The 27721-nt window shown below is 46.6% G+C and overlaps 1 protein-coding gene across 3 annotated transcripts in view; it reads right to left on the bottom strand.

Moving 5' to 3' along the window:
• UTP20 (UTP20 small subunit processome component) overlaps window positions 1-27721 on the bottom strand; it is a 103223-nt gene that overhangs the window by 38149 nt on the left and 37353 nt on the right. For all 3 annotated transcript variants that reach the window (XR_006353195.1, XM_043965521.1, XM_043965520.1), the window contains exons 21-31: window positions 25429-25666; window positions 23733-23930; window positions 21658-21748; window positions 19098-19183; window positions 17700-17825; window positions 15612-15778; window positions 14751-14959; window positions 7303-7446; window positions 6761-6840; window positions 3591-3817; window positions 1353-1497 (exon numbers count right to left, since the gene is read on the bottom strand). Coding sequence is in view for 2 of the 3 variants with exons in the window: in XM_043965521.1 (XP_043821456.1) it covers window positions 1353-1497; window positions 3591-3817; window positions 6761-6840; window positions 7303-7446; window positions 14751-14959; window positions 15612-15778; window positions 17700-17825; window positions 19098-19183; window positions 21658-21748; window positions 23733-23930; window positions 25429-25666 (1711 nt within the window). In the remaining variant the exon portion in view is untranslated. The remainder of the gene's footprint in view (window positions 1-1352; window positions 1498-3590; window positions 3818-6760; window positions 6841-7302; window positions 7447-14750; window positions 14960-15611; window positions 15779-17699; window positions 17826-19097; window positions 19184-21657; window positions 21749-23732; window positions 23931-25428; window positions 25667-27721) is intronic.

Here is a 27721-nt window from a genome sequence, read left to right as displayed (position 1 = left end):
GGTCCCGGTCTCTCTTTTTTCATCATTAAAGACATGCTGACCGAGGCATTAAGAGTGAAAATCAAGTGTGCTGGGCGGGGCATGGGGGGGGGGGGGGAGAGTAGCACTTTGTTATCCGGGCAGGTCCAAGCGTGTGTCCCCCTCCTCAACAACTCCAGGGCCTCCAGGGCCAGGTCTTTGAGTGGGCACTCAGAAGCCTCCCAGCCCTCCATACAGTTTGGCCAACTCGCCCCAGACCTTGAGCCTCCCCATTTGCCTCTCCCCTTCCCTCCACCTGACCAGCCCCCCCCTCCATTTCCTTCAAACACTCGTTCTCCATGGGATCTCTCTCCAGGCTGCCCCCCAGGTTAGCTGGATGCACTTTAGAGAAACACACTGACACCCCAACCAAATGTAATCTCCTTGAAGGCAAGGAGGGCTTCAGGTTGGTCTTGGTATTCCCCCGCCTACCACAGGAAGCCCTCAGGAAATGCCGGCTAACTGTGTGATTGACTTTGGAAGTCACAGAACCAGACTTCAAGGCGCCTGAGTCACTTGTCAAAGAGACAGTTCTTAAGTCTTTGGAAGAGTTTTCAGACTGGAGGGGGGGTAGGGGGAGACGGATGTTCTATACTGCTTATTTCCCAATTCTCCCAGAAGGTCTTGGGACTCCTGGATCAAAAGATCACAGATTTAGAGCCAAAAAGGGCCTTGGACGCCACTGGATCCAACTCCCTCATTTTAGAGATAAAGAAACATCAGAACAGAGAGGTTCCGTGATAAGCCCAGGGGCAGAGTGCATAAGTGTTTGAAGTGGCACTTACCAGCCCGCCTCAGAGCCCACAAGATCCCAAGTCCAGCTCGACAGACCATGGCCAAGCAGGCAAATCACCCACCATAAAATCCTGTCAACCTCAGAGCAGGAGGGCCAGGGTGGCAAAGCCAACAGAGGCCTGGCCTCAGAGGCAAGAAGACCTGTATTCAAGTCCTAACTCTCAGAGCCTGAAGCTGGGACCCTGGGCAAACCCCTAGTCTTCAGCACCCGGCACCTAAGGAGCAGAGCAGGGACCCGGCACTGGTGTAGGGAGTTTCTTCACTGGGACTTCCCAACAGCAGTGAAATCACCAGGCTTTTGTTAACAAAGGGGAGGTGGTGGTGGAGGGGATTATGAAAGAAACCTCTTCTCGTGGAAGTTTTCTCATGCCACTGGCTCCTGGGACAATGGTGACAGAAACCTCTGGCCGATGTAACAGCAGAAATCTTTGAAAACTCTTCTAATGAGAACTATTTGGAACTGAAAACCATGTGTCAGTGATCACTGGGACCAGCTACAAACGGGATTCAGTGAAAGCTCCAGGCCACGCGTCCCTCACCTGGAGAGGATGCTGAGTTCCTTGCTGACTTGGGCCCGGTACTTCTTCTTTCTCACCTTCTCAACATTGACCATGGTCCTGCTGAGATACTGAAGGATTGCAGGCACCTGGGGCAGCATCAGCCGTCCACCCAGGGTGATGGATTCTGTAACAGACACGGCAGGATCAGGGCCTCGGTTCTCACTAGCTGCTCTTGTTATCAAATCAAACACAGAGCTGCCATCTTCAATAATGACCGAGATAAGACAGCTGAGTCAAAGGCCTGGGACTCCTTCATCCATATAGACAGGCTGCAAAACTCTCTCTGACTTCACCCGCTGTATCTAGAGCGGTGGTTGTCAAAAAAATCCATCCTCCATTCAACCTGGGGACAAGCCCTTCTCAATTTAGCAAGGCCAGCCCAGGGAGACTGACAAGTGCCAGGCTTTTATGCACTTTCTCTACCTTGAGAGCCCCCACCAGAGCTGATGTGTTTCCCTGTCTGCCCTAGGGGAAACCAGGTGGCTAGCATGACAAAAATAGCAGAGGGGAACCTGAGCAGAGGAGATTCCGCCATTCCTATTGACCTCTCAAGTGAAAAATAATCATAGGGTCACACATAGAGATGGGAGGGACCCTCTGAGGCTGTCTTATCCAAGATGGAGGAAAAATCACTTGTCCCAGGTCACAGGGAGATCTGGGATGCAAGCCTACACCTATAACCGGCACTCTTTCCCATGGAACTACTGCCTCTCCACAGAGGAAGAAACTAAAGCCTTGCCCAAAGCCACAGAAGTAGCAAGCATCAGAGGTGGGATCTGAACCCAGGACCTCTGACTGCAGACCCAGCACTCTAGTGCTCTTTCAGCTGTACCAAAAACATGAATTTAGCAGTTTATTCCATTTCCAACTGCTTAAATTAGATAGAATATCTATTCTATAATCAATATAGTTTATATAAATTTACCACAATTTACAATCATTTCTATAAATTAATTAAAACCATTGCAAACTCTTTTTTATAGTTATTGTAGTGTTATAAATTTTCAACTAAAATGTTGAGAATGATGTAAAGAAATGCAGGAAACCTTTTCATTGTGAACATCATTTAGCTATAGTTAAGGCTTCCTAGAAATATACTCCCATCACAGCAAATCTGCAACTCCAAGAAGTTTTTTTTTAGAAGTTTGAGTTTCTGTATATAATCGAAAATGGAGGTGAGCCAGAGGTGTGTGAGAGCAAGGGATGAAGAATGGAAAGACCCAGCAGTTGATCCCCAAGAAACACTGGAAGACCAAGAGGAAGGCACTACGGTTAACTAAGCAGAGCTCTCTGCGGGGAAAATCAAGACACAGAAGCAATGCCCAGGTCAAGAAGGCATGGATGGGCTGCAATCTGCAATGGGGAAGGGCGTGCCCTCCCCATGAGATGAGATCACAGATCCACTGAAATTATAAAAGCCATAATGGTCATGGCTAATTACTGCAATTGGGACCCATCCTACTGACTTTTGTCCTATTTAAAAAATTAGTTCTGGGGCAGCTAGGTGGCGCAGTGGATAGAGCACCAGCCCTGGAGTCAGGAGTACCTGAGTTCAAATTCAGCCTCAGACACTTAACACTTACTAGCTGTGTGACTCTGGGCAAGTCACTTAACCCCAATTGCCTCACTAAAAAAAAAAATTAGTTCTGCTGCTGAGAAAACAAGGGTTGTGAAAGGGCTAACATGGGATCATGGATGGAGAGTTGGCCTCAGTGTTAGGGGGACCCGAGTTCAAGTCCTGCCTGTGACACACGCTGGCTGTGTGACCCTGGACAATCACTTAAATTCTCAGGGCTCTAGGACAAGCACTCCTAGAGGTGGACCAAACCAGACTAAAAAGGAATTGGACATTTTAAACAAAATAAATAAAAATACAATAAAACATAGATCTCGTTACATTTTAAAACTGAGTCAGCATGAAGTCCACAGATACCCTTATGTACAAATGAGTGGCCTCTTGTTTCTCTGATTTTGACACTACTGCTGTAGCCGCTCTGCTGACCTGTACTGGTGGAGGGAACCTTGTACATGTATGAAATCAACAGGTCTGGTTTAAAAGAAAGAAGGGAAGGAAGGGAGAAGGAAGGAGAGTAGGAAGCAAAGAGGGAGGGAAGGATAGAGGAAAAGAGGAAGGAGGAAAGGAGGAAGGGAGGGAGCGAACAAACAATGCTCGATACCAAGACCCTACTATTGGTTTCTGTCTGTCTCTATTCATACCGTCTACATTTTCCGTTATCTCTGCATAAACACATCCAGTCACAGTCAGGTTTGATACTGTGTCTGTGGGTTCAAAATCTGGTATGTTCAGGAGGTTGTCGGCTATATCCATCACAACACTGGCTGTGGCTTCCGACGTGATCTTGGCCGAGAGAACAGCAAACACATTACTGAGGATGTCATACTCTGGCTCCCCAGGTTTCTGTTTCGCCAGCAAAGGGAAGTACCTGCAAGAAAAACATGAAAAACATGACCATTCAGAAATAAGCGATGTCAAGTTTCCCCCCAGTTAACCCTTGATGTACTGTTTATGAAAAGGCACTTGGATTTTACCTAATCAAAATTATCTATTTTATTTTTTCCAACTGCCTACATCCTTTGTTTGGTTAAGAATTCAGTCCCTGGGGGCTGCTAGGTGGCACAGTGGATAAAGCGCCAGCCCTGGATTCAGGAGGCTCTGAGTTCAAATCCAGCCTCAGACACTTGACACTTACTAGCTGTGTGACCTTGGGCAAGTCACTTAACTGTCAGTGCCCCGCCAAAAAAATTTATTTTAATTAAAAAAAAAAAAGAATTCTGCCCTGGCCATAGCTGCTTCTCTTCAGTATTTGGGCAGCACGCCCATTCAGTATTTGTTGTATGATATGGTTTAAAATGTTAAGCTAAGACTAATTTCTCCCAGACGGCTTTCCAGTTTTCCCCCTGGTCCTTGATCAACTATATGGTTTAAAATGTTAAGCTAAGACTAATTTCTCCCAGACGGCTTTCCAGTTTTCCCCCTGGTCCTTGATCAACTGGCACTGCACTGCTTAGCTAATGTATATGTTAAGGATTAATAAACTCAGGTTTCTGAATTGTTGTTTTTTTTTTTTGGTGAGGCAATTGGGGTTAAGTGACTTGCCCAGGGTCACACAGCTAGTAAGTGTCAAGTGTCTGAGGCTGGATTTGAACTCAGGTCCTCCTGAATCCAAGGCCAGTGCTCTATCCACTGTGCCACCTAGCTGCCCCTGAATTCAGTTATTTCTGATTCTTCCTCGTCTAGTCTGTTCCACAGAGCTACTTTTTAACCTTATCATGTTGGTTTTGATGATTACTGCTTTATAATACAGTCTGAGATTGAGAAGTGCTGTGGCCCCTTCACTCCTGTCCTTTTGCATTATTTCAAAAGCCTGTGGTTCCTCTGAAAGTATTCTGTTGTTTGTTGTTTACCAAACTCTGCAAAGTATCCCTTCTATAGTCTGACCAGCATAGCACTAAATAGGCAAATTATTTTAGCAGTATTGTCATTTTTATCAAGGCCCAGGCCTGAGGACTGACTAGTCTGCCATCTATTTAAGTTGTGCCTATCATAGTTCTTAAAGTATCAACTTCTAATTGTATCTATATGAGCATTAAGTATACTTTGTTAGAAGGACTTGCAGATGGCTTGTACATTTTGTAGTCATTTGGAATAGCCCTGCATTCCTTTCTCTTATCTCCTTCTGGATTGTAATCATCACTCAGACATGCTGGCCAATGTTGTGAGTTTGTTTTTGTAGCCTGTGCGTACACTGCACACAATGGAGCTAAAGTGTGCCTGTCTTTCTACAACACCTCGAACATCAACCGTTCTTTTTTCTTTCACCTTTGGTAATCTGCCTAAGTGTGAGGTGAAACCTCAGGCTTGTACTGATTTGCATTAGCAATCTGAAGCCTTCTTCTATACGTTATTAATAGTTTGTAGTTCTTTGGAGAACTGCCCGAACACCATTCATATCCTTTGACATTATCTATTGGAGAATGACTTTTGGTCTTGTTTTTCTTTTAACTGTCTATATAACCATATTTCTTGAATGTGAGAAACATTAGGCCACAGAAAAAATTTTGATACATATACACACACAAACATAATCTTTGCTGACAGCTACTTCGATCAGTTTTCAAGTCTTTCAAATGAGAACGCTAATCAATGATGTAATTATCACCATTCCAGAGGACCAATGATTAAGCATACTGCCCCTACTCCTGACAGAGAAATGATGGACCATGCATATTTGTTAAGAGGTTTTCATTGTTTTTCCCAAAGTGGGGCTTAGTGAGGGGAGAGAAAAAAATAAAATTTTGTTACTTTATTTTTATTTTTTTTTTAGTGAGGCAATTGGGGTTAAGTGACTTGCCCAGGGTCACACAGCTAGTTAAGTATTAAGTGTCTGAGGCCGGATTTGAACTCAGGAACTCCTGACTCCAGGGCCGGTGCTCTATCCACTGCGCCATCTAGCTGCCCCCAAATTTTGTTACTTTAAAAAAAGTGAAATAGGGGCGGCTAGGTGGCGCAGTAGATAAAGCACCGGCCCTGGATTCAGGAGTACCTGAGTTCAAATCCGGCCTCAGACACTTAACACTTACTAGCTGTGTGACCCTGGGCAAGTCACTTAACCCCCATTGCCCCGTTAAAAAAAAAAAAAAAGTGAAATAAGCATGAAAAAAAGAAGAGTGGGTAAGGTAGGTAATATGAAACCAAAACCCAATAAAAATCTATTTTCAAAATTTAAAAACAACATAGGGCATTCCAGGGAAAACAAAGTTTTATAGCACTTTCTAAATTAAGTTTTTTTAAAAAAAAAAAAGGCCAAAGGATAATACTAGTCACACTTTCTCACCTGTGTTACCACAACAGAAAAGACAATGGAGTCTTCTGGTTCAAACATTTGATTTTAAGAAATGAGGAAACTGAGGCCCAGAGAAGAAGCAAAAGCTAGAAACAAGAATTCCTGGTTCTGACTCCAGTCCTCAATGTCTTTCCATACAGCACACTGCTCGACCAGTAAAAGCAAGACAATTCATGTCTGCTGCATAAGGTAATTATTTAGGAAGAGCACCTTCAAAATCTATAATGGCCCTGGTATTGAAATTCTTCTGTTTTTAGGTAAGGGTCACAATGACGTGGGGCACCATTCCCACCCAGCTTTTATTGGTAAGCCTGTATTCAGAAAGCAACAACATCCAAGAAATCAAGTCACAGCTCTGCCCATTTTCCACACAGTTTCTGCCTTTGGGATGTCAAGCAGAAGACATAAATAATGCTCTTCTAGAAAGCTGTTGTCAGGAACTAATTCCATGCTCCACAAACTTTGACGGCAACTGACCAAGAGGAGCTAATTTTAATCTTCAGGAAAGAAGAAAAACTATACCTGGGGTTTTTGCTCCAAGTGTGAATAAGTTTCAGTAGAAGAGTTGGTGCATACTGGCTCTCAGATGCGAGTCTGGTGATCTAGAAAATAAATAATCTTGATGTGTGACCCTGTAATTCTAAGTCCACTTGTCTCTGGGAGACGGCTGACCCCAAGATAATGCCTAGGGCCCAAATCTAAGGTGCCTTAGTGTGAGAAACAAGGGTCCTCGCTGAACAAACTCAACCCAGCTCAGGACGTAAGCGAGAAGGTTAATTTATTGAACAATCTTGCAAGAAAGGGTGTCTCTATGGGTGAGGCACACCCTGGCTACAGTCAGCCAGCCTTGATGCATCAGGTGCATCTTGTGGAAGAGAAGCCAAGGCTGAAGGTCACAGAGGCAGCAACAGGCAGAGGCAGGTGCTGAGGAAATCCCGGGCCCCAGGCCCCAGAGCTCAACACTAAATAAGCCCTGGCCCTCCCAACCTCCTCCCAAGCTCTCATCACATGTCTGCAGGCCTTGGCTGGCATCAGCTGAACTGAATCCGGAATGGATCCTTTACCTGAGGCCAAACGGCGCCTTGGAAAACAGCATCGATTTCTTCTGTGCTGAAGTCGTAAGACTCCTGCTCCGAAAAAAATTCATCGACCAGCTTGAGTCCAAGACGCCTCAGATTTTTTAGGGGATTGATGACCCTCAGCTGTACCTGTGAAAACAGAAGCCTCCTCTTAGCACAATCAGGCAGCGACCACCTGGGGGAGATGGTGCTCTTCACCACCGTGCCAGAAGACAGGCTGACAACCTTGGGCTCACAGGCAAGTGCTTTCTTTTGTCCTGCTTCCCAGGTGATTTTGCGCAAGTCACCTTCCTTAAAAGGGGAAACTGTCACTAGGCAAAGAACAGTTTGAGACATGTGGCAGGGGCAAGCAACATGGAATGAAGATCCCAGGTTACACAGAGGATGTTCTTTTTCTGTTCTGTTTTGTATATGCATTTCCCCCCCTCCCTTTAATGTTCGTTAAATTTAGAAAAGACACACAGGGAACGACGACGTCAAGAAAAAAGTCCCAGACCCCAGATGAAGAACTCAAGAGTGAAGCCAAATCCCTCATTTTGCAGATGAGGGAACTGAGGAAGCCCCTAAGGGTAACTGTCTTAAAATCATTCGGTGAAAGTTATGTTTGTGATCAAGTCTGGACCCCCCCCCCCAGTCTCTGGACTCCAATTTGGTGCTTGCCCCAAACTCTGCAGCAGAAGGCCACGTTACCTTCACAATCTCCCAGCTATCTTCTACTCTCAAATGTTTAACATGTAAAGGAGAAGACTTAAGGGGAGATAAGACAATTCTCTTCACTTACAAGGGTTATAACAGCAAAGAGAAGAGAATTCAATTTTTTTTTTGGTTTGGTCCCACATGGTAGAACTAAAAACAATTAAGAGCTTGATGCAGGAAAAAGCTTCCTGACAATGAAGGCTTTCTCCAAGAGACCTTGAGAGGTAGCATCACTTCCCAAGTGATTGTACTGTCTTCAAAAAGAGGCTAGGTGACCACTCCTTGAAAATGTTGTAGAAAGGATCACTGGTGAAGTACTGGCTGGGGGAGATGGCTTCTGACTAACATCCCTGATGTGACATTCAATGTCTCTGTCACTGACCAAAAGCACTCTCTTGATAGACATTTTAAAAAGGATGTGTCATGTAATGGTGATTTTAGAAAATGTCCCCAAAAAATCATAGTGTAGGGTGCCGCCTCTTACTTATGTGGACATTTCAGTTAGTGAAAAGAGCAAGAAAAGGGTATTTTGTGTGAGGTACTCATAGGAAAAACAGTTCTGAGCATCAAAACCAACTTCACAGATAAGACAGTGAGAGATTCTGAGGGAAAACAGCTCAGAGATAATAGTACTGATGGATATTAAGAACTGACCACCAAAGTATGAAAACTCTACCCCGAACTGAGCGCATCCTTTAAAAAGAACAGGTTGTCCATAATAGAGATTACATGCAACTCACTTTTCCTGTTCTACTATGTATATGGCAATGTCTACTTTATTTGGTATTAGCCAAGTTCAGAATAGTAAGAGTAATAGTAATAATACTAAGAGTAATAATGAACAAATGCAGGGGACTACTTTCCAACAACTAATCTGAGTATGACCTTTTGAACTTTGGAGTTTAGGGAAAAACTCAGCATCACAAAACTGTTGGGGAACCACAGGGAAAGTGGAGGGTAACTGTCCTATTGGACAGAAATGTGGATTTGGGGGTTGTCCACCTAGCACAGAAGGAAACCCTAACCTAAAGCAGGAGTGTCAGTAAGAAGCCACTCTGACAGAAGCCAAAGGAAGGTTGTGCAGGAGATGCAGGGAGGGGATCTGACTGGAGGGAAGCTCTGATGCTGGGAGTGAACTGATGCTGGGCAAACAATGGCTGGGGAAAGGCACCCTGACAGCTTTAGAGAGGGGAAGCCAGTCCAACATCAGCTCAGGGGAAGCCCTGTACAGCCCACAGAAGGCTGACAGGCATAGCAGAACAGAAAAGCAGATAGAAGGATGTTAGAGTGCCGCGCCACCTTGATTTGGCCACAGGAGACTTGAGTCTCTCCACTATGAAGTGTGGAAATTTATTTTGATTTGGGGACCCTACCTTTGGGCTGAGATTGGAAAGCCTTAGGCCCTCAGGGTCTCTTCTGTGTGGGAGGGGCTGGTGCCCCTCCTCCTCAGCTTCAGCTGAGTGAAAAAGCCCTGTGGGCTATACAAGATGCCAGGTCAGACAGCTGGGGGGAAAAAAAGCCCCCAGCTCCCTCCGACCTGAGCAGAGCTATCTGAAAGATCCCAGATAGCCTGTGCTAAGGCACAAGCTGCTCAAGCACACCCCCACCCCCACCAGCCACAGCCCTGACTGGCAAATTAGCTTGGTCTGTGGGGGCGCAGGAAGCCCCGAGATTTGAGTGGAGAGAAGAAAAGGTATATATAGACCTGGGAGTTAGATTAGAGGTTCGGACAAGGAGCTGAGCAGGGGGATGAGACAAACAGTAACACAGGACTAGGAGCAAAGAGGAAAGGCCGGTGGACAAGATTGGCGGGGGCGGACGAGAGAGGCTGAGAAGAGGTTCGGACAAGGAGACGGGGGACGAGACAAACAGTAACACAGGACTAGGAGCAAGGAGGAAAGGCCAGTGGACAAGATTAAGAGAGGTGGAAAAGATTAGAGGGGCGGCAAAGATGGCAGAGGGCAGACTGAGGAGCAGACAGACAGAAGGTCTGTGAGAGAGGAACACAGGGGTTCAGTGGTGGCAGTAAGGAGAGGAAAGTTAGAAGCAGGGGGATTTACAAAGTGAAAGGGTACAGGCGGAGTTAGTGAAAGTAGCTGGGCAAGTGAGTACCCTGAGGCAAGAGAACGTTCAGGCCCTTATTGTATTAAAAAAGTTCCAAGCAGCGGAAAGAGACCCACCGGAAAGAGACCCACCGCAATGCAGTCAGGTTGTATATTTTATTTCCCTGTATTCTTAATTTTAAATAGTATCTCATAAACAAACTCTGCTTTGATTATTTAGTTAAGAGGCTTCTTAATATTTTGCTTATCAATTTGGGAGTGGAGCAGTGTGGTGGCCCATGTTATATTAATAGCAGTTAGACAGCCAAATATTCAAAAGTCCCAGAATTAGTACCCCAATCAAATTAGTCCCTCCAAATTAAGCCCAGCTAGTCATCAAAAATATTTTTACAGAAGGTTGTAAGAGAGCTCTACACCCCTAACAGCCCAAGAGCAACAGGCCCCGCCTGAAACAGCCCAGAGGCTTAGCTACCCAGATGGGTGAGCAGGTACGACAAACTTGGGGAGCCAATGCATCTGAGATAACCTCACACCAGGCTTTACGGTGATTTGTCCCAGACATCTTGCCATCGACCCTGCTGCTTTGTACCCCCCCCCCCCCCCCCCCCCCGGCCAAAGCAGCTCTCTACCCCGGCTCTAGGAACAGTAATCGGCACAAAACTAGCCCTGCTTCTGGAAAGGATGCGCCTCTGCAGAGATCATGCACAACTCTAGAGGATCAATGGTGAAGTGTTCCACCCACCTACTGACAGACACAAGGGTCTCAAAGAGCAGAGATACAGTTCCGGAGGCTGCCGTGGCAGGAACCAGGTTTGCAAGACTACACATGTTTGTCACAAGGGTTTTGTTAGTTTTTTCCCAATGGAGAGAGATGGGGTGGGAAAGAAAACAAATGCTTATTAAATTAAAATTTTAAAACTTTCCTATCAACAGCGCTATGACTCCACTCCTACCAAACCAAACCCACCTTCTCTGACTATCCCTACCCCCATGCATGCTGTCTCCCCTTGGAGAACAGAAGCTCCCCGAGGGCAAGGCCTACCTTTGTCCTGTATTTGGCTCCTCAGCACCTTGCCCAGTGTGTAGGATGCAACTTAGAAATGCCCTATCATTCATTCATCTCTTAAAATCTGCTTTTCACTGAGAGCCACATGCTGTAGGGCTGCTATAAAAAGTCTTCATGTTGGGGCAGCTAGGTGGCGCAGTGGATAGAGCACCGGCCCTGGAGTCAGGAGGACCTGAGTTCAAATCCGGCCTTAGACACTTAACACTTACTAGCTGTGTGACCCTGGGCAAGTCACTTAACCCCAATTGCCTCACTAAAAAAAAAAAAAAAAAAGTCTTCATGTAGAAGGCTGGGTAAAATTTGGTCAGATGGGGAGATCGCTGGGCTCTGAAATATAACTGGCTGAGTAAGAGTTCATTCTGATCTCTGAAGGACGTCCCCTTGCGGCCACCCTGGGAGGAGGGGCAGGACTGGTATGACCACCCCCGTTATGAATGACTTGTCCACAGTCACAAGGTCAGTCAGCATCCCAGCAGAGAGCTGGCGCTAAAGATGCGGCTTCTGTGGAGTGGCCAGAGGATCTGATGGCCCCTCCCAGCGCTGTCTCTATAGGCAAGTGTGTTCCCAGCGCCAATGAGCTTTAGAACACCCATCACTGGCTGGGCCTGCCCTGGCCTCCTGGCACCTCTCTCTCCCCATTGGTCCTATAACTCTGCCCCCTAAAGCCTGGAACAAGCCCACACCTCCCTCAGGACAGTGGCCCTCCCCAAGGATTTTGTTTTATTTAAAGGAACGAGGTTTGTTTGAAATGACAACAAGAACACGGTTCTGCCTGGCATGTCCAAATCTTGTGGCCAGTAAGACATGGTTCCAATCCAATGCTCCCCAGGGCCAAAGCTCTAAGGTGCAGCCTCGGTAGGAACCAGGAAGTGAGAGGCGCTGGAGCCTGACTAACCCATCCCCATCACAGAAGGGGAAGGAGGGATGATAGGAGAGGGGCCTTTGGACTGGCTGTTTCTGCAGCGCAACAGTCTGGTGTATGAGACGTCCTCTCTTTAACAAGGTGATCTGGCATCAGTATTTGGGCAGAGATGAGCCTACTCAATGTTTCCAGGAGAACCTCACAGATCTGAAGTGGGGAAAGACCCGAGAAGCCATCGAGTCCAACCCCTCATTTTACCTATGAGGAAACTGAGGCAGGGGAGAGGAGGGAGTGACCCACCCAGGGTGACAGAGCCAAGAAAGGTCTGCGTCAGATGTGAGCTGGGGCCTTCCTAATGCCAGGCCTGGCGTTCCATCAGTAGCTCTGGTCACAAAGAGTTCTGGCCTATCCCATCAAGCTTATTTCCTCCCAACAGAGCACGTTCTGAGGGGTCAGAAGGACTTTCCATAGGGCACTCTCCTCCTCAACCATCTCAAATAACGCTGTCTTCCGGCTTTCGGCAGAGGTGAGATTGCGGGGTGAGCTTCCTAAAGCACAGACTGGCCTCTGCAGCTGGAAGGCCCTGGGGGCAGGGGCTTGACCTTCCCAAGCCTCAGTCTCTTCCTCTGTAAGACGAGGGGATTCAGAAGAATAACTCAAGAGGTGGACGATAAGGGTTCGTTTTGAAAAGGGACAGTTAGCAAAAATGCTGTCTAAACTCAAAGGAAATAGCAAGACATCTACATACTTACAAGTAGACCCAGAAGATAGGCAAAGCAAGGCCTGCAAGGCCACCACCAGATTTGGGGACTAAGAAAAGAAAAAAGGAGCCCATGCATTCCATGTGCTGAGGGATTTCTGCACTCCACCTCCAAAGAGAACCACGCAAAGTGGAAACCAGGAGGGAAAATCAGCCACCTCACAGTGAGCCTGCTTTCAGCCCAGGACCTGTGTCCACTGTCAGTGTGGACATAGGGTACTGCCCCAAAAATCATAGTCAAGATTCTCTAAGCATGTTGTTTAATATTCTAACCACCTTAAAACATACAGAGTGTTTAGAAAGGGGAGGGGGAGATGACCGTCTCCACACTCAAAACTGAACAGCACGATTGCAGAAGTGCAACCTGACAAACGTCTAACTTCATTAAAACACATTAGTAGGCAGGGCATTGGCAGAGTGACTAAGGCACTAGGCCTGCAGCCAGCATGACAGACCCAGGTTCAAATCCTGCCTCATCCACTTCCTAGCTGAGTGAGCCTGAGCCTGTCATTGATCTTCATGAAGCCTCAGTTTCTTTTTCTGTAAAATGAGGGTAATAAGAGTACCAATCTCACAGAATTGTTATGAGAACCAAATGAGAGATTAACTGGAAAGTGCTTTAGAAGCTTTAAAGCACTATACAAATGTCAGCTAAAATTATTTTTGTTTTGAATGTGGTTTTGCAAACTCCTATACCATCTAAAGGAAAAAAGATCCTTAGCAGATTTCTCCTGGCGGACGACAGGAAGGACAACAAGCAGGACGACAAGCAAGGGAGGCCCAGGTGACATTTCCACCCGTGTGACCCTGTCCAGGACAGGAGGCAGGGCTAACCCGGATAGTCTGGCTCCGAGTCTAAGGGCCTTTGGGGCAGGCTGGACGCTGCCCTCACCAACGTGGTGCCAGATCACATCAATAACCTCGTGAGTCTGCCTCTGTTACTAAGTAACTCTGAAGTTAAGCGATGGCTCAGAAACGGAGCTTTCCACTTAAAAGCTGGAGAACCGGCACCCGTAAGCACCCCCTGAGTGCCTGTGATGTGCCTAAAACAGTGCTAGTCAAAGGGGAGGCCCCACGCTGAGACGGAAGCTTTGAGTCTCTGCTTCTGTTTCCTGCCCTCATTCAGGCTCAGAGCAGACTCGCTGTCATGTCGACAGGATGTCTACACCCTGCAGAGGACTTTGTGTCCATTCCCATGGTTGGGTCTCACGATGGCCCCGGGGAGGGTCCTCACTAAGCTCCCCTGACAGACAAGGAAACCAAGGCCCATTTGCATGGCTAGGATGCGGCGAGGTGAGACCCGAGCCCTCTTCAGAAAAGACATGGGCTTACACAGGAACCTCAATTTTGTTTTAACATGGTTACCAAAGCAAGCCCAGACCCCGGGGCAGTGCTCCAAGAGCCTCCCGAGGATGTCTGACTTGTAGCTGAAGAGCTCTGGGTTTGGGAGGGACAGGCACAGAAGTGGCCCTGGGAACTTGAGGATGCCAAGGGAGCGAGGTGGGGAAAGAGGGCCCTGAGCAGAGCCTTGGAGAGCAGCCACCTCCAGGGATGGGAAGAGGAAGCAGAGGAGAGGGAGGGAGGTAGAAGGAAAAGCAGGGCAAACCGAGGCAGGGAGTGCACCAGGACAGCAGCCAGTGCTGCAGAGATCAGGAAGGAGGAAGGCTGGAAACTACAGGAACAGAAGTCAGGGCCGCCCGGGACCTTTTCAGGAAAAGCGAGTCTTCCCCACTCAGGCCTTCATCATCATCAGCCGAGAAGCCGAGGATGAGAGCGACGCGTCCAGCCCCTGCCCTCAGAGCACCGACAGTCCATGTCCCAGCCTGTCAGGGCAGGCGTGAGCCAGCGTCCCTGCCATCCTGCCGCCAAGGACACCCAGACACCAGCCTCCTCTTCCCTGCGCTACATGCTGGGGGAGTTACTGCTCTAACACGCGTTGGGAGGGCAGCCCAGGCCAGGAGGGACACCCCAGAGAAGCCCCCTCACCTTCTCTCTCTGCTGAAGGGCGTGTGACACGGTGGCCGTCATGCAGAGCAGGATCTGGAGAATCTCGGCCAAGTAGGGGCTGACCAGGTGACCGATGTTCTTTAGGACCAGCTCCAGGCTGTTGAAGACGCCGTGCTGACGGCCCAAGGGGATGACTCTGGACAAATCCAGGTCTTCCACGGCGCGCAGAACTGCAGAGTGGCAGGGCCCTAGCAACGACACAGAAAGAGAGACTGTGGAGGAGGACGGGGGAGAGGGGGGTGCTAACACCACTGCTACAAATAGCACAACTCCTTACAAACATGATCCTCACAACAAACTCTAAGGCCGGTGCTGTTACCAGGCCCATTTTAGAGAAACGGACACTGAGGCCTGTGAGAGGGTCACACAGGCAGCATGTGGCATGGGCAGGACTTGAGTCCAGGTCTTCCTGTCTGCAAACCTGGCTCTCGATGCAGGAACACCACTTTACAAAGGACAGCCTTGCACGGTGGAGAGAGAGCTGGCTTCAGAGCCAGGAAGAGCTGAGTTTATGACCCTGGACCAGTCACTTCCCATCTCCATGCCCAAGGTGACTGAAGAGGGAGAGGAATTCCACACCAGGAAGTCCCCTCCCCCAGTGAAGTCGCCAGGTTGGCCCCTTCTAGGCCCCGCTGCTCAGAAGCTCCAAGCTCCCTCCAAGGGTTTTAGGACTAGCCTCCCACTGTCAATCAGGGCCCTGCCCATGGTCAGTCAGACCCAGACCCCAGTTCTTCAGTGTCTGGCCTCCCCTGAATACACAGAGAACCCGTCACCCAGAATTAGGAGGGGCAGCAGGGTCAAGCAGGACGGAAACCAGAGAGGGCCACAAGGGGTCAGTACCGTGTTTGAAGTGCTTCACAGGCTCAAACAGCAGGTCTAAGAACATGTGGACCTCCTCAGGTGATGACCCTGCAAGGAACCGCAAGACAATCGACATGCGCGTGCCCGAAGCCGACTTGCCCTGAGTTTTACTCCCAGTCTTGTTTTTCATTCGTCCATACAGAATTCTATAAAATCAAAAATGAAAGTGGTTAATTCTCCATCCACCCATTTCATAATCTGTTTTAATGCAATTTCTCATACCGGGTCATCATGGTCTAATTTACAGCAACCTTGCCTCCCATTTTACACACAAGGAAACTGAGACCGGAAAAAGTTAAGTGATTTTCCAAAGGTAATTAATCAGTGGCAAAATATCAGAATAAAACCAAGATCTGCCGACTTCAGTCCTGTGCTACCTTCATCAGCCTGGATGCTGGGGCCCTGGCGTACTAAACAGGGTGCCTATTACAATTAAAATAATAAAGCTGTTAAATACTAATCACAGGCTGAAATGTATTAGTTATTTGTATTGATTTGTATTAATCTTTGACTTCCTAAGAATAAAGGCAGGGAAGATGCTTGATGGAAGAGCTAGCATTATTCAAATGGAAGCTTTTCAAAGGTAAAAAGAACAATAAGAGGAGTGGGCTGAGCAGCCATGACTTCTGGAGTGAATGTGACATCATCCCAGCCCCTTCTCCATGAGAGGAGACAAAAAGAAAGTGGTTCACTTCTATGGAAGCAAGAGGAAAGTGGTCTTCATTGTGCACATGACAAAAAGGGCAGTGAAGGGATGCTATCTAGCCTGGGCCGGCTAGAAGGGGAGCCTGGCAGAGACAGAATGTATGTGGGCTTAGTACTGGAAGGCTGTCAGCTGTCGTGTGTGAAGGAAGGGAAAGACCTTCTCTGGGTGTGGGCTGAGTGGGACAAATGGGGGAAGACAGGGGCAGGTCTCCCAGGTCACAGGATTCAGAGCTGGACGGTACTTCAGAAATGCTCTTGCCTAGGGGGTCCTCACCTGGGATCCTCGTGGCAATATGTGCTAAGTATATGTCCATAGAATTGCTTTATTTTATATATTTACAAACAGGATTCCAAGAAGAGGTCCTGGGGCTTCACCGGCCTGCCCAAGGGGTCCAGGGAACAAAACAGGATAAGAACTCCTGATCTAGCCCAAGCTCCTCATTCTAGAGGAGCAAAGCGAAGCCTATGTGATGGTGAAACAACCTGCCAAAGATCACAGAACTAATCAGAGCAAAAGCTGGGAGCTGAACCCAGCTTCTCTCCAAATCCAATTCTCTATCCGCTCCACCATGACGACTCTCCCCACTGGGAAGGTGGCAGAGAGATGAGTTTTAGGAAGACCACCTCGCTTGAAATGGCGCCTGAGAAACTAAACAAAAAAGAATCTAAGAGAAGTGAACTCAGGAACCCCAAAATATACATCATCTAGCAAAGAACTCCCTATTGGACAAAACTGCCGGGAAAACAGGAAGCCGCTGGCAGAAACTGGACTCAGACAGAACTGTTGTACCAAGTACCGTAATAAACTCAAGACGGGCTAATGGCTGTATCTGAAACAGTGTGGAGGACACAGCAGCTGCTTAATAAATATTTCTTCTTCCAGCAGATACTGGATGAGCCCTTTGGGGGATGGGACAGAGGAGGCACAGACAGGGATGGGAGGCACTTGATGCCCTCTGAAGTCCTCATCAGCCTCAAGATGCGAGGAGCCGGAGCTAATGCCACAGAGATGTTCTATGCAAAAGTCTGAACAGCCCCTATAATACTACTGATAAAACCAGTACTGCCGGTTGGAGGGTCGGGGAGGAAATGGATGGAAATGGACCTGTAATTTCACTGGTATGGGAAACTTCCTAAGAGGTAACCTCTCTAACGAGGCAGATGGACATTTTGGCCTCTCAATGTATAGCCTCAGAAAGTGGCTGAAAGCACGAGGAGGCCAAGGGCAACAGAGTCAGTACGTGTCAAAGGTGGGGCTTAAACCCAGGTCTTCCTGACTCTGAGGCTGGTTTTCTATCCAATAGATTAGATAGATAGAAAGATAAATAGACAGATATCCATGTCTATCGGTAGTCAACATACCTTAGAAGAACTGAAAAAAGATCGGCTCTGTGGGCTATTTTCACAATTGTATTCTCCTCTGAAATACTAAAATGGACAATTTCTTCCTTAAAGCTTTTGTCTTCCAACAGCCTCTGCAAATTCTCCCTGTAGATAACAAACACAAATCAGAGTCATGTGATTTGCAGTGACAATTTAAGCAGCTCATCAGTCTCGTCTTCCCACAAAGTAAGAGTAAAACTAAATAATATTTAACATTAAACCAAGGCAAGACATCAGTTGGAATTCTGGGGAGGCAAATAGGGTATTTAGCAACCAACAATAGTCTTTATTTATGGTCTAACAGATAATTTCCCAAGGAAATCCCAGGAAGTACACTTGTTTTGTCTTTGGGCCCCGTACACTGAAGGTAGTACTTAATACCTGCTTCGTGAATTGTTTATAAAAGACATATGAACAAACTCTAAATGAAAACACAATCAAATTTCTGCTCATTGTGAGAGAGTAAAAACCTGAGATAAACTTCAACTACTTTTTTTTTTTTTTTAGTGAGGCAGTTGGGGTTAAGTGACTTGCCCAGGGTCACACAGCTAGTAAGTGTCAAGTGTCTGAGGCCAGATTTGAACTCAGGTCCTCCTGACTCCAGGGCCGGTGCTCTAACCACTGAGCCAACTAGCTGCCCCTTCAACTACTTTTTAATAAAACAAGGGTACAGAACATTTCTCTTCTTCAAATATTTTTCCCTGGGGGCAGCTAGGTGGCGCAGTGGATACAGCACCAGCCATGGAGTCAGGAGTACCTGAGTTCAAATCCAGCCTCAGACACTTGACACTAGCTGTGTGACCCTGGGCAAGTCACTTAACCCTCATTGCCCTGCAAAAAAAAACCAACCCCACCAAAAACCAACCAAAAACGACTTTATTACAAAAGGCAGCTTGTCGGGTAGGAAAGGGGGGAGGTGATGTTACAAAGAGAGATCAATTTAAAAATGTCTTAAAAACACTGCCTGGGGCCAAAAGGCAGTGAAGGTCACACATCATTATGTATCAGAGAGAGAACCTGAAACCAGGTCTTTGACACCAACTCCCTATTTGATTCTTTAAAATTAATTCATTAAGTTTTAACCTTATTTTTCAGGCATTCATTTTAATATTTGCATAGAAAAGAAGATGTTACAAATTTCTCTACATATTTCTAAAATAACCTGGTTCCTCTGCTACTTTATTATTCTTAGAGAATCTTTAAAAAAAAGAATTCTTATTAATGAGGTACATTTCTAGTTTCTCAAATTCCCCTTTGATACGAAATGAACAATTGTTTTTCTAGTCTGAAAATAAAAATGATGTCTCCTACACAGAAGATTAATACCAGCCTGTCAAATAGCAGGGCCACCCCCTCCCACGTCACCCCCCCACTTACTTGTAGGGCAGAATGTGAGGGTGCTTATACGTCATGATGCACTCCAGGGCTATTTTTTGCACATCTTGTTCAGGATGCAATAATAACTATGGATAAAATTTTACAAAATGATCAAAAAGGGCAAAAGTCATTTATATATAAAACATACATCATCCCCTCCGACCCTACACAGACTGGTAATTTTATCTTAGGGGAACTCAAAAAGAAAACTCCCACCCAGAAAACATCTCCATAAGTAACTGCCTCAGAACAATGGCCTGGAGCATGAAGCCGTTATGTCACTTGTCCATACTAACTGCTAAATGTCGAAATTTTTCTTTTTTCCCAAAGCTGTTTCCTACCTCACTTCTGTTTGCTAGAAAGGGAGTCAGGAAGGGAGCAGTTATTGAAATAAAACACAAAATTCGTACTGTTGTACCATACCCACAAGTCATTTCTGTTCTACCCTCTTAACTATATGCACACAAAGTCCCTGACCCTGTAGTAACTGCTACTGAGGCAAAGCAGGAGCAGGAGCAGGTGTGAGGGGTAGGGGGCAACCTGAATGTGTCCTCCCTGACATCATGCTGATAATTAGGCATTCTGAACTCTGACTTTACAAATATGGCCCATACTCCACATTTTAAACAGAAGTGAAACATACAAATGATATTGATAAAATTCAACCTATTAAGGATCTACATAGAAAAACACAATTCCCTAGGGGTTCTATAAGGGCATCCAAAACGTACATTGCTGTTATTAAGTAAACCTTCTGATATGTCTCTTGAAAGGGCTTAAAAACCAGACCCCACACTGGAATTCCTCTCTCATCTCAATTCACCAAACTCCCTTTTAAACAACTCTAGAAATTTCACCTCCACCAAAAAGCCATCTCTAACTAGAAAAAAATTAATTGCCTTTGTCTTCCTCCATCTACAATCCACTGTTATGACTCTTTATCAGTCATCACATCAAAGTATGAATTCTGCTATGCATGTTAACTCATTACTTAATGTCAGCTATGCTTCATTTACAGTGACCTCGATCAAAATACTTTATATAATATGATTTGGTAGATTATTACATGGGTGGTTTTGTGGGTCCTTAGAAAGGAAAGCGGTGATCACTAGGAGCCAGGATAGGTTCACTAAGAACAAGTCATGTCAGATTCACTGTATTCTTTCATGAGGACTAGACAAATAGACTTAATATACGTGGATTTTAGCAAATCCTTCCACAAAGTCGTTAAACATTCATAGGAATATAATAAAGCAATGTGAGTCAGAGTATAATAACAATAGCATTTGTACAGGACTTTACAAACATCTCATTTGATGCTGAAGATTACCTGCGGGGGGGGGGGGGGGGGGGGGGGGGGGGAAGTGTCCTACAGGATGGGGAATTGAGTCAGAGTTAAAGGACTTGCCTGGAGTCACACAGCTAGTGTCTGAGGCAGGACTTGAACTCAGATCTTCCTGAGTCCAGGTCTAGTACTCTACTCACTGTGCTGCCTCATTAAGGCTAGATGGTTTAACTGATGGAAAAAGCATATGCCAAGACAACTGATTAATGGATCAATATCAAGTAAAGGAGATGTGTCCAATGGCTTAACACAAGCTCTATCTTCAGCCCTGTTCTGTGACATTTTTACTGACTTAGTTGAAAATATAAAAGGCAGACACAGGGAATTTACAAAAAGAAGAAAAAGTAGCAAGATAAATGGCAGAAATGGGATCCAAAATATCTTGACAACGACAAAAAGAAAGGCCTGTGTACACCCAACTATTTATAGCAGCATTACTTCATAGTAGCAAAGAGCTGGAGCCGTGAATGGGCACATATACTTTTGGCACACAAATGGGGACAGACTGTTCCAAGGCGGTAAGAAAGAACTCGTTTAATGAATACAAAAAGGTTTTTCAATCACCAAGGGCTCAGTATGTGAATGGCGGACCAATCAGATTTATTCTCTTTGGTCCCTAGTGGGAGAATTATGAGTGACAGGCCAGCAGGAAGGAAGAGGGCAGCTTGCTGTGGGGAACATCCTAACAGTGGGTGCCTGCCTCATGGGGTAAAAAGTTCCCCACGGCTGGAGGTGCTCCAACCTCAAAGCACTATGTAAATGCCAGCTAGCGTTACTGTTTTAACATTCGACTCACATTTCTACGCTTGGGGGGGGGGGGGGCGGCATTTCTCAAAGACGGTACAGAGAAAATTCATGCACTGGAAAGAGGCTGAATGAGATGTCCCTTTCAAGTCACTGGTTTTATGGTTCTAACACCAAGCACAAGCGGCACCATGTCAAGTATTTTTAACGACTTCACTCACCAGCTACGCTTACTTTTGGGCAACAGGAAAAAAAAGGCTCACAAAGAAGTGCATGGCTATAGAGACACAGGGCAAGGAGAGAAGGGGGCCAGGGAGCATGGTACAGCGGCCAGGGCAGGTGCCTGGAGTCAGGAAGGCTCTAGTTTGAATCCCTCCTCTGAAACCAACTAGCCGGCAAGTCCCTTAGGGTCTCTGAGGTCTATCTTTCCAATCTAGACCCCTATGAAAGCCCATTACTCATCTCACTTACCTGCAGATACAGGTCATATAGCTGAGATTCCAGATATAAGGACCGTGGGTTTGAAAACTTAGAGAAAACTTGCAGATGAGCAATTAATTGCCTAAACAAAACAAGAAAGAAAAGGAATGGAAAAAAGAGCACCACTTCCTTAAAATCTCACTATGTGATTAACAATGAGGCTGTCTGACAGTGACACCAAACACCTCGAGCCCAGCAGTAACCCTCATGTACGAGTCTGGCAGGAAACACCGCTAACCCCAAGGTGTCTCCCACCCCTCAGCGCAGCGCACTTCTGGGATTCTCATACCCCGTGTGAAGCCCAGGCCCCGTGGGTCCTGCCGTCAGTCAGAATAACAGCCACCAGAGCTGGTCAGAGGAACCAGGGACGGTTAGCCCAGAGAAGGGAGAGCTGCTACTTGCGAAGGCAGAGAGGGGGGAAGGGTTCTGTGCTTTCTGCTTGGTTCCAGACTACAGAACCAAGGACACTGGGGTGAGGGATGGAGGAATGAAGGGCATATTGAGGACCCATCAGGAGACTGAGGCTTCCCCTTTGCTGGAGGTCTTAAAGGGGACTACTCCTTGCTAATGTTAGAGAGGGGACCTATGTTCAAGAAGAGGTCTCCAAAAAATGTTTTTTCCATATGACGAACTTGAAAAACATTAAGTAACACCAAAACTTCCAAACCTCTATTCCTTGCACCTTGGACACCTTAAAAGTATAAAACAAATTCAATCTGCTGACCATCCAGCTGCCCTGCTAGTCTGGTCTCCCCTCCTTTGTCTGACTCGATGAGAAGGGAGCCACTGAGATTCTAGGTGTGTGACTGGGGTTAGGGTGGAGGGACTGAACCCTTATGGAAGAATTTGGCTCTTCATTCACCAGGCAAGCAGGAGGTCCGGGAAGGCTTATTTCTCCTGAGTGAGCTATCATTCCTCAGACTGTTTTAATTCCTATCATCCTTCCCTCCCTCCCATCAAAATCTTTCATTTGAAAGAAAACTTCGCTGGCCCAAATCTCACATTGCATGTGAAAATACAGTCATTACTCTAGAAAACTTTGATGCATTCTGTTCAGCTATTTATCAGCAAATGGGTACTTAAAGTTTTTAAAAATACGTTTACTGATACAGAGTGAAATGAGCAGAAGAAGGAGAGCATTATACACAGTAACAGCAATATCATATGATGAAGAACTGGGGACAACTCAGCTCTTCTCTGAGGTGTGATGATCCAAGACAACCCCAAAGCTCTCAAGATGAAAAATGCTATCCATCTTCAGAGAGAGAACTGATGGAGTCTGGATGCAGACTGAAGCAGACTTTTCTAACTTTCTTTACTATTCCTGGGGGTTTTTCTGGTATGCACTTTCTTCGACAACATGGCTAATGTGGAAATGTTTTTTCATGACCACACCTGTATAGTCTATCAAGTTGCTTGGCTTCTCTGGGAAGGGGGAGGGGAGGGAAGGAAGAAGAGAATTTGGAACTCAAAATTTTAAAGAATGAATGTTAAAAACTTTTGGTTAAGTGTACTTGATGAAAAAGGTAAAATAAGAAAATACATTTACTGAAATGATCAGTTAATAATTTCCTTTAAACATTCTACATGAACTAATCTTAGAAGCAGCTAGGTGGTGCAGTGGATAGGACTGGACTTGAAGTCAGAAGACCAGAGTTCCAATCCTGCCTCAGCCATTTAACAGCTGTGTCACCGGGGACAATTCCCTTTGCCCTTCTCACTTCAGTTTTGGTATCTGTACAATGGGAATGACAGCAGCACGCATCTCCTCAGGTTGCTCTGAGGGTGCAATGAGCTGAACAGAGTGAGGCTCTTATCTTCATCTTGGTCTTTAATGACCTACGGTTCAGAAATTAATTTATAAGCAACTGGAAGTGGTGGAGAGTTTGGGGAACATGGAAAATGAGCCACAGGGCCCTGGGAGAGCGGGGAAGCCAGCTCTGCCCCTCGCCGCTGCAACCGCCTCTGGACCAGGGACTGCTCCCATGTCCCTGCCAGCAACGGGGTCAGCGAGGCGGCCTCTGGAGTCCCTCCCCACTCCGGGTCGAGGGGCCCACAGAACTCACTTGGCCGCGGCTCTCCTGGTCTTCTTCTTGAGGCAGCCGAGCACCACGGTCTCGTCGGCCAGCTCCTCGCCGTCCGCGGCTGCTTCGTCGCCCTCCGTGGGAGTCCCCTCCTCTCTCTCCTCTTCGGGGGCTGCGCTGCCTTTCCTCAGAAGATCCTGAGTTGGGGCTACTTGATGGTCGGCTGGATAATACTCATTGCTGGGGGCAGGGGGAGAGAGAGAACAAAAGACAAAGGGTTTGAATTGTCCATAGCCCAAGTGGGTCCCGCAGAGCCGACGTGCTCCAGGGACTGAGGGGCTGTCCCTCTAAAAAGGCAAACACCAAAGGATGTCTCCAGCGCACCCACACAGGCCTGGCTCGGTCTCGAGCATCCTTGGCACTTCTTGGTGTTCGTGCCTAAGGGGGACTGCCTGAAACCCCTGGAGAGGGCACCGACTGGCCCAGCCCATCTCCAGCGTCCCTTCCGGCACTGACGTTCCCTACCTCCTGAGGACACTCTTTCCTTTGCCCACAGAGCAGACTTTACAAAGACTACGCTTTGGGGACAAGCCAGAGAAGAGCTCAGGCCTAAAGGGAATTGGGTTCAAGAGGAATTTAGGCTAGTCATAGGCTACAAGAACCGCCGTGGGTAAAAGGAATGTAAAAGCCGTCTGGAAGCATCCGTGCTCTCCTGAGGGTGATGTTATAGAGGACAAAACAATCTCCTACAAACGACTCCTTGGAGCCAGTAATGGAGATGCAAGCGAGCAAGCCCATAGTTGGTGTTGGTGCCACATTCCCAAAGAGCTGTGATGAGCGACCAATGAACAAAGAGGCCCGATGACCCTTGGCCGTGGTGGGGGGTAAGGAAGAAGGTCTGGGGGCTGGGGGCACATTCCGACTGAGGGTCATCAGGAGGTTTTCTTTGCACCCTGGGCGGAAGACAGACTAGCGAGTGCTGGCAAATGAGGAGGAACAGGCGATGAGGCCTTCCCATAGGAATATTCATCAGGCTCCAAACGCCACAATTTATGTTCAACTGTCACACCCCCACTGTCCATAGGCTGATTCTCAGAGTCCCGTAGAGAGAAACAGGAGGAGAAGGCCAGAGACGCATCAGGAGCTTAGCTGTGGTGCCAGGAGGAACCTATGTGGAAGGGATTGACTCTAACCTCCTCATGTGGTAGAGCTGAGGAAACTGAGGCTCAGGGGGGAGACCAAGCCCCAGACCCCACAAGCATGGTTTGAACCCAGGCCCTCTGACTCAAGAGTCTTCCCACTATATGCAAAAAGACCTGGTCACTGCTCCCCACGTGGATTTCCCATTGCAGGGGGCACAGGTTCTCTCAAGAAGCTGACAGTCTACACAGTGGTGTCAAAGGCAACTAGAAATGGTGTAAATGAAGCACAAACCAAAGGACCCCTGCAGTATCCCTGAAGAACCACAAACAAAGGCCACAAACTGGCTTAGAAGCCCCTGCGCCAACCTTACCTACGTCCTACTGTGCGTTATTTTGTTAAACATTTTAATCTTGGGATTAACGCTTGGGAGGGCTGCTGGTGCAACACCTGCCGCCTCTGGTTGACAAGGCTTAACCAATACCTCCCCAGAGCTACCACCAATCTTTCCACCCAGCCCAGTAACTCATCGACATCCACGAAGTTCGTCTCTCCCTCAGAAAGCCCCAGGAGCAGATCCCAGGAGGGGATCGCTTACCTGATGAACCTCAGGAACAGAGGGGAGAGTTCCCGGGACCGGGGCTCCACCCTCTCTGGGAACTTTGCCAGGGCCTTCCAGAGCAAGAAGCGAAAGTTGGTGTGGTCCAGCCTTTCCCGACAATCTGTTCTTTGTTCCAGCTGTTCGTGATAAACAGCACCCACATTTCCCATCTCAGTCTTCTCACCACCTTTATCTCGAAGATGTTTATCTCTGGGATCATTCTGTAGTTCCTTCTCTGTGGAGAAAAAAAAAATACACAGGAGTGCCAAGAAATATTGCTAAGATAACACTGTAGTAAACACTAATAGAACAAACACCATTTGGGCTGACTCCAAGACAACAGCTTAAGCCACTGGGTTCATTTTTCTCTTGAACATCATTTCTTTAGTTTTTTGGACCTTAAAACTTCACTGGTAGATGGAATTACCCATGAGGAACTCCCTCCACCAGCACAGATCAGCCACTTAAAAGCATCTCAGAGAGGTTCAGTGACTGGTCCAGGATGACCTGCCCAGGATCACACAGCCAGGATAGGTCAGAGGCAGAATCTGAATCCAGGTTGTGGGACTAACCATGAAACCACGGCTACCTCTCATGTAACAGGAAATGCTGTTACACTTAAAAGTCCAATGTAAGACAAACAGAAGACCAAAAGCCATTCCCCAACACTAAGTGGTCAAAGGATATAAAGGGTTTTCAAAAGAAGTAAAAATTGTGAACAACATGAAAAAATGCCCCAAATCACTAACAATAAGAAAGAAGTAAATCAGAACAACCCTAAAGGTGTGTCTCAAACATGACAGAATGTAGGAATAGTCAACACTGGAGAGGTTGTGGAAAGACAGGCACACAGGTGCATTGTTGGTGGAGCTGTGAACAGGCCCAATCACTCTGGGAAGAGATTCAGAACCCTGCTAAGACAATGACCAAAAATGGCCATGCTCTTTAACCAAGATACTCCCCTGCTAGGCCCCATCACCAGGAGCTCAACAACCAAAGAAAGGCCCCTCAGGAAGCAAAGTATTGACAGCAGGACTTTCACTGGTAACAAAGGAGGCATCCATGCTTAGAAAGCAGCTGAGCAAATCACTGTACACAAAGAAAAAGAAGCACATCTGTACTGTAAGAAAGGATAAAGATGATGAATACAGAGAATCATGGGGACATATACATGAACTGATGAAGAGTGAAGGAAGCAGAACCAAGGAAAATGAAATCACTGATGACCAAAACATACAGATGGACACAACCACCTCAAAACAAAGGAAAGCAAGTGTTCTAGAACTGCAGAGCCTAGACTTGACCCCAAATAGGTGGGAAAAAGCACATTCTGGTGCTTCTTCAAAGAAGTGGGGGACCATGGGTGTGGAACCCTGCATGGAATGTCGGGCTCTGATGTTAGTTTGGCTGAATTGTTTCACCTTTTTAGGTCTTTGTTATAAAGGGAACTGGGGTTGGGATACAATGGGAAAGGCAGGCAATACAAAAACGTAAATACAAGTAAAAATCTACTTTAAAAATGACCCCCATGCCTTCCCCAACACTGCTCATCTCCAGTCTCTCCTCTATTCCCACTGCTACCACCCTAGTCTAAGCTCTCCTCACCACCTCCTTCCAAAGACATAATCACAGGCATTTCCACTGTTCATCTCCTCTCCCTCTCTTCAAGCTTTCCTTTATACTGCAGCCAGAATAATATTTATCATGCACAGACCTGGAATGTTCATTCCTTTGGTCAAAATTTTCAATGGCTTCCTACTGCCTTTGGGGCAGAATTCAAATTCCTTTGCCTGGAATTTTGGTGCTGTGATATATCAGCGTAATTGAATATTATTATAAGGAACAAAGAATGAGAGAATTTAGAAAAACAACGGAGACTTGAATCAGGTGGCACAAAACAAAAATTCAGTAGAACAAACACAACTACTACAATATAAATGGAAAAACAACACCACCACCACAAAGAGGCAGCTCAGAATAAGTCATAACTGATACCTGTTCCAAAGAAAAGATAATGAAATAAACATCCCTGCTCTAGAGTTGGGGCTGAGAAAAACTTGCCTGTATTTGCAAATAATTAAAGGCTGAGTCATTTGTGCTGGTGGGGTTTGCTTCAGTGTTTCTTTTGTTACAAAGGAAGGTTCTACCTGGGGAAGGATATGATACAGGGAAAAGCCAGTGGTGCCCAAAAAAAAAAAAAAAGAGGAGGGGGCACCTATAAAACAGAATCCTGAGAGGTTTCAGTAGTACTGGAAGCAGCTTCATGATTTGTCAAAGCAGAGTATAGTGG

This window comes from Dromiciops gliroides, chromosome 5 (assembly GCF_019393635.1).
Source record: "Dromiciops gliroides isolate mDroGli1 chromosome 5, mDroGli1.pri, whole genome shotgun sequence".
Classification (NCBI taxonomy): Eukaryota; Metazoa; Chordata; class Mammalia; order Microbiotheria; family Microbiotheriidae; genus Dromiciops; species Dromiciops gliroides.
This window is presented reverse-complemented; position numbering and strand designations above follow the sequence as displayed.